Here is a 13,383-nt window from a genome sequence, read left to right on the forward strand (position 1 = left end):
TTGACTGTCTCCCATGCCTGGAATATTTTCCCTTCTCATCTCTGCTTCCTAACTTCCATCCAGTCGCAGCTAATATTTTACTTTCTACAGGGAGCTTTTCCCAATCCCTCTTAATTTTAGTACCTTCCTTCTGTTGATTATTTCCTGTTTATCCTGTACATAGTTTGTTTATTCATAGTTGCTTGCTTATTAGATAGTGAGTTCCTGGAAGGCAGGAACTGTCCTTTGCTTTCTTTGAATCTTCAGTGCCTACCACAGTGGTTGGCACATAGTAGACACATAATAAATGTTTATTGATTAACTCAGCTTCCTCAGCTGTAAAATGGGGATAAAATTATCCCCTATTTGTTGTGAGGATCAAATGAGATGATATTTGTAAAGCACTTAACACAATGCTTGGCACATTCTAAGTGCTTCATAAATTCTTATTCCCTTCCCTTTTACCTCACATGTTTTAGGACTCCAATCTAACTTTCCCTTCTATATTAGGGCTTGACATGCCACAGCCAGCAGGCCAAATACTAGCCCCTCCCCCATTTTTATACACCTGCAAGCTAAGAACAGTTTCTTAGCTTTCAGTGATACAAAAATGGGGGTGGAGTTAATTCTCAGACTGTAGTTTCACTCACCCCTGTTCTATAGAATAATACCTCTGGAAATAACCCAATCTCATTATTTTATGACCATGCTTTAGAATTATAGGAGTATAGAATTAGAGTTAGAAGGAACCCGGTGGTCATCCAGTCAAACCACTGTATCTTACAGATGAGATTACTGAGGCTAGGGCAGTTTGGGTGACTTGCTCCAGGTTACAAAAATAGCAAGTTACAGAACCAGGATTCGAATTCAGATTTTCTGACTCTATACCTTTGATAGCAGCTCTGTGTTTTACCTTACTTCTTTTTATATAAATAAATTTAAATATACACTAAATACTCTCCACAATTAATTTTTATACATTTTACCTTACTATAGATTCTCCATTATTATCTAGATGCTACAATTCCATATAGTTCAGGAAGAGATTATGCATTTGAAGGAACATGTTGTTGTAGAAGGAACATATTGTTCTCTTTTATAATAGTTTAAATATACCAAATACTGGGGTTTTTTGCTGATTAGATATCTCTGAAAATTTCCGTCAAAATTATAAGATTATATGTTAAATCCATACTCATCTTTTCTCCTCATTTTGGATTTTAGTGAGTAATGGAAAAATACCTAAAAAACAAAAGCCACGAGTCTTAAATTTTTAGTTGAAAAATATTTGTTTTCATTTGGCAGAGATTTCAAAACTCTTTTTGGAGTAGTAATTGGTGGGCTCTAATGCTGGTTACTTAAGAGCTCCTTTAATTATAAAGAATAGTTTTTAAATCAATTAAATTTGTTCCTGTTTTAGCAAAATTCTTATCCTTATCATGAAGTTTATCCAAGATGTTTATCCTTTGTTTATAAATACTGAACATAAAAACAATGAAAGTGCACATGCAAGTTAACTGTAATCTTTGTCTTCATGCAGAGGACTATTCAACATGGCTTCTAAAGGGGATGTTGCTATAAGGCAAGCAGTGGCTTCTTAGCGAGCACCCCTCAGAAAGGGCCATTTTGTCCAAAGGACACAGTGTAATTTTAAAGTTGATGTTCTGTAACAAGCCATTAGAAATAGCCAATGTGAATCTTTTCTTATTTTTGTTTTTAGTATTTTTCATATTAAGTATTGAGAGAACTAGAAAAGTATATCTTTAATATGTTGGTAGAGAATACAGTATCATCTTTTAAGGGTATTTTTTCCTATGAAAATGATTAATATCTTGATTGACTTGAAATTGAAATGGGAATAATATACATAGTTCCATGTATTTAACAGTTATGTAAGATATTTTAAGCAAATTCATGGATTCTTAGATTTTAGAGCACTTGCGAAATCAACTGGTACCTGAAAATTGTTTTATAAGTCTAGCACAATGCATTACTAATTTACCAGGGAAAGTTTTCTGGGCCTCTTGTTTTCGGAAATCCACACTTAGCAACAGCTATATATAATGCCCCCTTCACTTTTTAATGACTCATATTAGTATGTATTCTTGAGCCTTAACCAATCACTGATTGCCCTTGGATGAATTAAATTAATTCTAATACTTTAAGAAGAAAATAGGCATGGATTATTGCTTAATAAATTTGGTTAGTTTCTAATACCACATTTTGAGTTAGCATTCAGATAAGAGATACTGTTTTCATTGCCAAGAGTTAATTTTTTCATAAATCAAATTGGTGAACTTGAATAAAAATAGAATTTTATTTTTTTCCAGTGTGGTTGGTTCTAATATTTTTTTAAACTTTTCTGTGATGAACTAACTGTCTTTATGTTTTCAAACAACTGGAATAAAGATGAATACCCTTTTAGAAGATTTCCAATGATATTGTATCTTTTTCTGCTGTTTTCTATTTAGGTTTTTTTTGTTACTGTGATCATAATTTTGTGGACATCATTATACTCTGAATCTGATTTTTAATGACATTTTTCATGACTTTTGAGGACACTGGAAAGCTTTTGAATGAAAATGTTACCTCTATGTAATATGCTAAATGGTCTAGAAAACAATTCTGATGAACAGAATAAAACAGAAAGATACTTCTCTATATACCATCAATATCTTTTTTAAAAATGGTTTTTTTAAACAATTTTTTACAAACCAGAAAAGCTATTAAAAGCCTCTAATAAAAACTAGACGCTTATTTTTGTGCTAATACTAATTACTGATAATACATGCTTATGTTTGTCATTCATTATATGGAGCTGTACCAATCAGTGGATGACTGAGTCTTAAGCACTTACACATGTAAATTAACTATTAGATTTTTTTCCTTTTTACTTAAGTGAGTCATAATGGAAAGCAACTCTAGGTCATAAAAAATCTTTTCTCTTAAATGCTAATGAAATTTCACCATTCTCTCCATTAGCAGACTCCCCTTATTGGTAATTTGTAGCCTTCTCTTTTGTTCCTGGTGGTAATGAATGCTGGGTACTGAAAAAGCCTGAGCTACAGAATGCCTTGACAATTGTCTTCTGCTTACTTATACTGTAAAATTGCTGCTCCCTCGCCGAGCTGTGTAAGGAAGGGTACGAGATCAAAAGAGTATAAATTGGCACCCAAGTAGACAAAGTGACTCTTGCTTTATTAATTAGCTATAGCTTTCACAAGTTAATTCACTAGATCAAGGCAGACAGATCAAAATTCTGTAACATAAAACACCAAATTTTAACTCGGAAAAAGCCTCTTTTTCATTGCTTTTCTCAACTTTTTCAATTTAAACCTTTACTGCAGTATAAGCTAAGTGTTGTTTCCTTTTTCTAACCCTTGGGACACAAACCTGTTTCTGTTAAAAGAAAACAACACACACACACACACACACACACACACACACACACACACACACACACACACACTATGATACTCATGAACAATTTCAATTTTACAGGCACTAACTGGGTAACTTTTAATTGACATGATTCTTTCTAAAAAGTCAGCCCCCAAAATTGTGTATCAGGAGTCCAGTTAAAAACGCAGTTGCTTCTAAAATTTGCAGGCATGTTCTGTCCTCTCATCAGAAATGCCACTGGTGTTTAAGCATTTGAAAAGGACCTTCTATGGGAGGGTTTCTGCGGAAGCTAAATTTGACAGTGATCCTAAGCTCCAAATTAAATAATGTGAGCACCACTTTCCTTTTTATGTTAGAGGGTTTTTAAGAACACTTTGGAAGTTCCTGATGTCTTAATAACTTAGGGAACCTTCAGAAGACTCTCTTTAGTTAATATGTTTTAAAGTTGTAGCCTGAGAAAGAAGGAAAAAAAGCCTCCTCCATATGTCTTCCACAAACCTTTTGTTGTTGCAATCTGAAGTTATAAATTTATAAGTATCTTGATTGCCATAGGCCTTGCTTATTAAAAAAATGACAACTCCATAGAAAAAGGGGATTTAGGCTTCCATGTAATTATACTTTTTTTGACAGCTATGCTTAAAACATATTAGATTCTGAAGAATTAGGTTTTAGATTTTTAAAATAATTCTTTTACATATTTTGTCCTTAATAGATGTTTTCATTTTAACTGTTTAATGGAATTTGATCAGTCTTTAGGCTTACTTGGTTAAACTGAATAGAGTGGGCATGGCTCTAATGATCATAGGAAAGGTTTGAAAATTTTATTAATGCTATTCAAAATGTCCTCATAAAAGAATATCACAAGTTATCATTAAATTAACTTATCTAAAATCTTTATTCGTTTGAAGAGTTTAATGAATGGCCCTTCAAAGTTTGAATGATTCTTAACTATACTGTTACTTTTAAGGTTAATGTATTAAGCTTTATCTGTACAAAAAGATAATATCTAATAGAATTATGTTTTTAATCCATTTAAAATATTATAATTAAGCATATTGTTAAACTGGAATTTTTTTACATTTTCCAGAAAAGATCAGTAATGTGTCATGGAAATAATTGAACATTTGTAGTTTTTGTGAGATTTTTTTTTTGTAAGATTAACTGTAGCAACCAATTCTGATTTTTTTTTAGAGAGAGAATAGTTGTGTTTACAAGGTTATAAGAGGCTGGCTATGCTGGAAGTGACTGCAGTGCCTTTTGATTATTCATGGACAGTAATAGAAGGCACTTAAAAAGAACAATGAAATTGCTTATTTTTGTGATGGGCCATCTGTTGAATTGTTTTGTGCAACAATTGCACAATAGTATCTATGTCATATCATTCTATTTTCAACAGCAGCTGATTATGTCTAGCTGGCTACTTGTCCTTGTTTCTAAAGTCCCATGACCATTTGAAGTCACCTTTCTGGGAACCTTTGCTAGAAAGGTAATAGAAATGTAAAATAGCCGGTGCATTTTTTTTCTTTTCATTCTTTTTTCTCCTGTGTTGCTTCTGATTAATTAGGTTTCCTAAATGTTTAGGATGATTTTCTGTAGTTTCCACCTGTAGTTGTATAATAGAAGTTAACAGGGAATCATTTAGTAATTTGGGTAGAAATGTTGGGCCTGCAATAAAGAGGAGACAAGTTTTAAAAGACTGCTGCTATACAGACTTCCATGCTTATTAATTATCTACCCTTTTCTTCACGGTGATAATTAGAATCATTCTCCAGGATTTTACTTTCAGCCTTTAGGAAAAAAGGATGGAACTATTAGCAAATTTGTTGGAGCAGAAGTGAAATCAAGATCAAACAAATGTGTTGCTGTCCACAGGTCACTGACATCGCTGATGCCATGATTCTGAAACAGCTTTTTGAAAATCTGTTCAAAAATGGGGTCGTCGTTGTGGCAACATCCAACAGGCCACCTGAAGGTAAAAACAGAAACTGTGCCAGTGTTATCCAATTAGGTGGACACACTAACGAGCCTTTTGGTTTGGTGATTATTCATTTTATAGTAACTGTAAGACTGGTGGTTTTGTCATTGCTTTTGTATCAGTGCTTACTCTAGTCCAGTACATGAATTTTAAAATATATATATATATATACACACACATATACATATGTGTATATGTGTGTGTGTGTATTTAAAACAGTTAAACCTAAAAGGATCTCTTATTGCTGATGTACCTGCAGATGTTTTGTTGATTCCAGAGAATGTTGTCTGTGAAAATAAAAAAAATACTCAGGCTTTTCTGTTACTTTGAATAAGATCTAAAGGAAACTTGTTAAGAAGACCACACTCCATATATTACTTTGAAAAAGGACTTAGAGCTAGTTTGTAGTACTAGGTGGTAATGCATATCTTAATTTATCTTCTCTAAAAAGCACCTGTCACCACATCCAGCTGAAGTCTTTGCCAATGATACATCTGCCTTCAGATCAGTCTCCGCTCTGCCATAACTAATGCCTCTAGATTGGAAGCCCTGACAGCTGCAGTTTCCACCCTTAGGCTCATCCCTAGTCAGAAGGTTGAAGCTGTCACCGGCAGACCCCAATCTCAAGTCTTCTGGCCTAGGATGTCCCCAAACCCCAATTTCACCTGTTTCTGCTAATACTGCCACCACCATACAAGTAAGAGCAGGGGAAAAACTGGCAAGAGTTTATTTGGTGAGGGTGAAATCTGTACCCAGGAAGCAACTGAGCAACTTCACCAATACTGTTGTTCTGGGGGAAGGAATAAAAGGAGGTGTCAAAGGAGAATTAATATGAAGTTGCACAAACAGTGACATTCAGAAGCTACAGCTTTAAAAGTAGGCTTCCTTTCTTGGGAGTAATCACTGTAACTAATCTCCTCCTCTCACAAGGACACCTCCTTTGGGGACTGTCCCTTCTGCTACTGTACTGGTAGGGAGAGAAGACACCCTTCTTAAGTTCCCAGGGATCTGGACCATACAAGACTCCCCCATTTGGAAAAATAAGTTGAAAAAAGAGGCAGGAGCATAAGGAAGAGAAAGGAAAAAAAAATTCCTAGAAATGAGAATAAAAGAAAAATAGAACTTATCTAATTGAGTAAATAAAAGAAAAACTAACAAGATTTCTTCAACGTAGGAGAGTTAAAGGATAGATAAAAGTAGAAATGGATACTAAAACATCATTAGAAATGATGTAAAAACACAAAAAGAAAAGATAAGTTAGATCATAAATGTATGGAAACAAAGTCAATTTCTTATTTTTTAAAAAAGGAAGAAAAAGTGGAGAAAATGGAAGAGGTAAAATAATGAATGAAAATTCAAAGGATCATGGACGAGCCAAAGGCATCAATACAAATAGAAAGTATCAATATATGTAGTCAAAGCAAACATCATCAAACTGACAATGAATTTGAAAAACTCAGAATGTAACAGAACTTTAAAAGCTACTAATGGATATGTGGGATAAAGTAATAAGCTTGTCGGACAAAAAATCTGAACTTTAGGTTTGGGATTCCAGAGGTAAAAACAAAAAAATAGACTCCATGTTTGAGCAACTAATTGGAGATAACTTCCTGGAATGGTGATTCTACCAATGCATAGAATGTATGGGACCTCAGTACAGAGAAATTCAAAGTACGAATTTATAAAGGTGCATAATCATTAAATTTCAACATGACAGAGATAAGGAATCTTTCAAAAGAGTGCTAAGAAAGAAAAAGCAAATTACATTTGAGAAAACACCAATTAAAATGTCATCAGATTTGCCAGCACTTCAAGAAAGATGACAAAGCTGGACAAAAATATGCACAAATCTATATCCTGTAATTTGAGGATATCGTTTAAAAACAAAACAACATTTTTTAAAAATGTCAAATTTATCATTAAAACTCACAATGAAAGACGGCTTACAAGGGATAGTAGGAATTCTAGATGAACTGAATAAATCTTTAACAAAAATAAGAAAAATAGAGCATATTATTAACTACATTTAAGACAACAAAATAAGATACATAAACTTTTGTAAAAGAATAACCAAATTAGGACTTGAGATAAAAAATGCAAACTACAACTTGTTCAATGACCAGTTTTCACCATACTATTTCAGTAAATGCCTTTGCTTTGAGCTAATTGTGTCAAAGTATAGTAGGGTAGGCTCATGAGCTACAGATTTTAAAAGAGTGGATCCACAGGGTACCTTGAACCTGGGATTGGTGTTTTCTCACCCTGAAGAAACCCCAGCCTATGAGTGTAAATGAAGGATGGGGACAGGGTACAACCTAGAGGATTGTACCCTGTGGGAGGTAGTATGTTACTTTCCCAGTCATATATTTTTTCAATCCCAGCCCTCCTTTACCTCTGCAGAATTTAAGATATTTTGCTTGATATCCTTCTCCTGAATAGTTTCTCCTTTCTAGGTTTTCATGTCTCTGTTCGTTCCTGGTTGTCCTTCTGTCTGTTCTACCATTTCTTAGTGTCGTTTGCTGAATCTTCATCCATGTTATTTCCTCTAATTTTGGGTGTGTCTCAAAGCTACATCCTTTTCATTTGGCTCTATGTTGTATCACTTGGTGATATCAACTTCCATTGGTTCATTTATCATCTCTCTGCATATAATTTTCAGATCTGTATATCTAGCCCTAATGTTTCTCTTGACCTCCAATCCTGTATCACCAACTGTGTCTCATACATCTTGAACTGGATGTCCTGTAGACATATCAAATGCAACATGAGCACAATAGAATTCATCTTCCCACACACCTGCCTCCAAACTTCCCTCAAACTGTTGATACCACTCTCCTCCCAATCCTCCAGGCCTACAATTTTAGTGTCATCCTAGACTCCTCACTGTTATTTACCCCACGTATCCAATCCATTGCCAAATCTTATCATTCCTATCTTCACAGCACCTCTCATATTTTTCTCCTTCTCTCTACTCATAGTTCAGGCTTTCATCATATCTCACCTAGACTACTGCACTAGCTTTTTGGTTGGCCTCCCTGTCTCAAGTCTTTCCCCATGCCAAACCATCCTCTCCTCAGCTGCTAAGATATTTTTTCCTAAAATGTGGGTGTGACCATGAGCCTCTAGATATCACTGACTTATTCAATGAACTCTACTGTTTCCCTGAAGTTCCTTACTTCCTGGCCCCTTCCTATCTTCCCAGACTTCCTACACCTACTCCCTTCCACATACTGTGCAATCAAGCTACACTGACCTAATTGTTATTTCCCCAACTATGATACTCTCATCTCCTATCTCTGTGTCTCTATACTGGTTATCCCCTGCTCCTAGACAGCTGCACCCCCTAACCACCTTCTCTTTCTTTCCTTGGCTTTCTTCAAGGCTCAGCTTAAATCCTGTATCTTACAGGAGGCCTTTTCCAACACCCTCAGCTGTTAGTGTCTTCCCTTTTGATTACATCCTTCTATGCATCTAGTTATTTACATGTTATCTCCTTCATTAGAAGGTGAGCTCCTTAAGGACAGAGAATGCCATTTTTGCCTTTCTTTGTATCCTTAATACTTAGCACAGTGCCTAGAACATGGTAAGCACCTAACAAAGGTTGGTTGATTTACTTACTGAACGGAGGTTTGTCCAGGTAGGGGCAGCAAGAAGAGTGATTTATCTTTTGAGCATGGCCATGTGTCCTGCTCTATAGTTTCCTTGGAAACTTAACAAGGGCATTGTGGCAGGAGAAGCTATCTAGCGGATGGGGATTTGGGGGAATGGGGTCTGGTCCAACACCGGGCCTTAAAACTTCAATGAATTCGTGTGGCCTTGAGTCAAATATCATTAACATTCCTCATCAAACTCAGCTCATAAAATGACAGAATCTCACAGCTGAAATAGAAATCAAAGGCTTTCTACTCTAAATAAGAATCCATTCCATAAGATTTTTGATGGAGACATAACTTAAAGACTTTGATTAATGAAGAAATAATTATCTCATAAAATAACACATTCTTCCTTCATATACCTCTAATTATTATGCTGGGCAGCTGGGTATTTGTATAGCTCTAGTTGTTATGATGGGCAGCACAAGGGACAGAGTGCTACACCTGGAGTCAGGAAGACTCATCTTGAATTCAAATGTAACCTCAGACACTTACTAGCTGTGTGACCCTGGGCAAGTCACTTAATCCTGTTTGCCTCAGTTTCCTCATCTATCAAATGGGCTGGAGAAGGAAATGGCAAACCACTTTAGTATCTTTGCCAAGAAAACCCCAGATGGGTTCACGAAGAGTCAGACATGACTGAAATGACTGACCAACAAATTACTATGAAGTTTTTTTAAATCAACCCAAAATTTGCCCTTCTGTAACTTCTTACCATTATTATTATGTACTACTTTGTATGGTTACCTAGTTGTTTATTGAACATAGACCCTATATTTCCAACTATATCACAGATTCTGAGGAGAGGGACCTAGCTTTTTGTCCATGCTAACGTTTTAATAAATGTTTAAAATAATAGAGTTGGAACTTTAGAGTTGGAAGGGGCTTGTCCAACTTCCCACTTAATTCCTTCTGTAACATTCTTGACAGTTGATCATCCAATCTCAGCCTAAAAATTTCCATTTAAGAGGAACTCACTACCTAATGAGGTCACTTCATTCTATTTTGGGGCAACTTAGAGTAACAATATCTTATTTTTTATATATTTACAGTAACAAAGCGCTTTACATATTTCATTTGATTCCCCCTCCCTGCAAAAACAAAACAAAACAAAACAAAACCTTAATAAGGCAGGTAGTATAAACATTATGATCTCCACTTTGTAGATGAGGAAACTGAGACTCATAGAGATTTAATGATTCACCCAAAGTCATGAAGCTAGTAAGTGGCCATACCAGGAATTAACCTCAGGTCTTGTGATGCCATATCCAATATTCTTTCCACTGTGCCTTCACAAGATGCCTCTGCTAGAAAGTTCTTACAGTAGAAAGAAAAATGACCCTGGAATCAGAGGACCTAGATTCAAATCCCACCTCTGATGCTTACTACCTGTGTGACCTTGAACTAATCACTCACCTTCCTTGGGCCTCAGTTTCCTCTTCTGTAAAATGAGGGCATAAGGTTTGGATTAATTTGGATTGGTAAATCCAATTGGTAAATTGGATTAATTTACCTCTGAAACCCCTTCCAACTCTAGGTCTTTGATTCTATGATCCTCATATTGAGATGAATACCTTTCATGTCCTTTGATCTGACATTCTAATAACCTTGTCCAAAAGAAAAATATTGAAAGAATTGGATCCTCTCAATAGTCACAGAAATACTGAGGTGAGTGTTGAAGCAACCACTGATGTACTGATTAATAAGGAAGTAGAAAACCGAATCAAAGAGTCTAAGCATGTACTTTGGGAGATTGGCCAAGAGGATAGTGCCAACATGGCTTGAAGCTGTGGGCCAAACTGAAGCTCTGCCAAGCAGCGATCATGTCCAACTGTGTCTTTGTCGGCTGCGAGATTTGTATCCACTACGGATGATGCATCTTGCTTCTTGAGCAGTTTCATCACAAACAAGGAGGTCCTTGGACACGGCCAATTGATTGGTACTGAAGGGAGACTAGCTAGTGAAAAAGAATGAAGAACAGATGACTCAAGCAGCTGCTCTGTGGTTTGCTGAGGAAGGGTGACCAGAAGCAATGACTAGAAGACATATAATGTGTCCCGAAGGTCTTGGTTCAGTTTGGACCTTTAAGAGTTTTAAGCTAGTTGGGGCACCCTGTCCTTTCAGGTCGCTTGCTAAATATAACCACTTCTAAAATGATTTTGTGGGCAGCATCCAGAAAAAGTCTCTCGCTTTGAATATTGTACAAATCTAAGATGTAGCTTTGTAGGTGACGGATCAAGGAAATCATTACAGATGCAATGAAGACTATAGCCTTAATAGTGAACACAGGTAGCAATTACTAATTTTGTTATGCCATAAAGTAATCTTTTCATATAAAGGACAGAAGTGTACCTATACATTCTGGTTTCTTCCTATCCTCTGCATATAGTCACCTGCAAAATCTAGTCTCTTTTCTTCTTTACTCCATAGCTCAGATTTACTATCTTTTGTCTGTGCCATTAAGAAATCTCTTTTTCATGATCTGATTACCTTGTACCTGAATTACTATGATGTCCTTCTTCCTGATTTTTCAGTTTCTCTATACTTTGAACTAGGGTTCTTAACCTGGGGTCCATAAACTTGTTTTCTGTTCTGTTTTATAAGTATTTTGGTAACTATATTTCAATATAATAGGTATTCTTTGTAATATTAAATATTTTATTTAGTGAATTTTAAAACAGTATTCTGAGAAGGTATCCATGGGCTTCACCTGCCTGTTCATGGGGCCTATGACACACCAAAAAGTTAAAATGTGCTCACTCTAGAGTTGTACACACAAATCATCTTCTATTTCCACCATTTTAACCTGATTGCCCCTTTACCTTTCTTGATATGTTGGGCTTTGTTTTGTTTTGTTTCTTGAGGGGGAAGACAGGGCAATGGGGGTTTAGGCGACTTGCTCAAGGTCACAGAGCTGGTAAAGTATCAAGTGTCTGAGGCTGGACTTGAACTCAGGTCCTCCTGACTCCAAGGCCAGTGCTCTATTCACTGCCCCACCTAGCTGTCCTCCCCTTTACCTTTCTCTTGTGGCCTTCCATCACACTAGTAAGAGTAATGATCAAATTTAAGTTTTAGCTATTCTCTACAAAGCTATCCAAGAGTTAGTTCAGCCTAAGTTGTCTGTTTTCTAACTATGCCTTCTTCTGCAGTGAAATTTAATAATACTTTACATTTATATAGCATTTTACACCTTTCGAAGTGCTCTTGTATACATTTAATTCTCACAATAATGCCTTGTAGTATTTTATTCTCCTTTTTATAGATGAGGAAACTGAGGAACAGAGCAGTTAAATGATTTATGTATGGTCATATAGCTATCAGTATTGAGTCAGTTCTAGAACCTGGATCTCCTAAATCCTGTTTTACTAGTCTTTCCCCTGTGTTGCCCATTGAATTCTTGCTAGCTCCCATTCAGACCTGCTACTCTAAGTCAATGCCCAGTGGATCTAGAATCTGTGCAGTGTACATACTTCCTCCACTAGTCCAGATCACAATGCAGCTATACTTTCTCATTCAAATGAGATGATTTTGGTAAAGCCCTTAGCACAGTGCCTGGCATATGTCTGGTGCTATCTAAATGTCTATTCCCTTCCATTCTATGGTTCATGTCCAGATTGTCTTATTTATCTTCTACCATGAATTTCCCAAACACTAAGGGAGTTTTGCATTTTACAGATATAATTTGATACTTGGACTGCCATCTTACTGCATAATTACTTCTTTCCTAATCATAAATTTTTTACTGTTCAGATATCCTTTGTTCTACTTTCTCCTGCATCACCATTGTTAAAATACATTATATTTTCTTTGGATTTTGTTCTGTCCTATGATTCTCATCTATACAACATTAAAGAGGATGCTAGTGTTAAAAAGGTGAATTTTTGTGTTAGGAAGCAGCTTAGGATTGCCAAAAATGATGGGCAGATTCCAGAATCAATTCCAGTCTTGTCGCTTTGCTTTATTCAGTTCTAGGCCCAGCTCATATGGCCTGAAGTACTAACTCAATAAACTTCCTATCCAACTGCATATCATAGTTTGGACACTGAGGCATTTTCATCCACTTGGTTTTTCCCATATGGATTGTTAGGTTTTTTTCTTTTGAGTAGCCATGGATCTTACCCAATCTTCTGGGATTCAGCTGATTTGAAACAGGAGAATCTACAGGAATCCTTCCAACACTTCCTGGGATATCTTCCATGAAAATAGCCAAGGCTTTTGGTGAACATACATCTCTTTGCTATATGCCTTGCTTAATATTGATAATCAGAAGATTATTAAACATGATGACCTTTAAGAAAGACAATCTCTAAGAGAGATTAACTCTTTCAAGGAGCCTTATGTGACCTTAACATATACATTGGAGAATCCTTATTG

At 35.9% G+C, this 13,383-nt stretch overlaps 1 protein-coding gene across 4 annotated transcripts in view; it reads left to right on the plus strand.

Annotated features, from left to right (window-relative positions):
- AFG1L (AFG1 like ATPase) overlaps nucleotides 1-13,383 on the plus strand; it is a 183,076-nt gene that overhangs the window by 65,064 nt on the left and 104,629 nt on the right. For all 4 annotated transcript variants that reach the window (XM_072642991.1, XM_072642989.1, XM_072642993.1 and 1 more), the window contains exon 6: nucleotides 5,254-5,353. In XM_072642991.1, the coding sequence (XP_072499092.1) occupies nucleotides 5,254-5,353 (100 nt within the window). The remainder of the gene's footprint in view (nucleotides 1-5,253; nucleotides 5,354-13,383) is intronic.

Source organism: Notamacropus eugenii, chromosome 2 (assembly GCF_028372415.1).
Source record: "Notamacropus eugenii isolate mMacEug1 chromosome 2, mMacEug1.pri_v2, whole genome shotgun sequence".
Taxonomy (NCBI): domain Eukaryota; kingdom Metazoa; phylum Chordata; class Mammalia; order Diprotodontia; family Macropodidae; genus Notamacropus; species Notamacropus eugenii.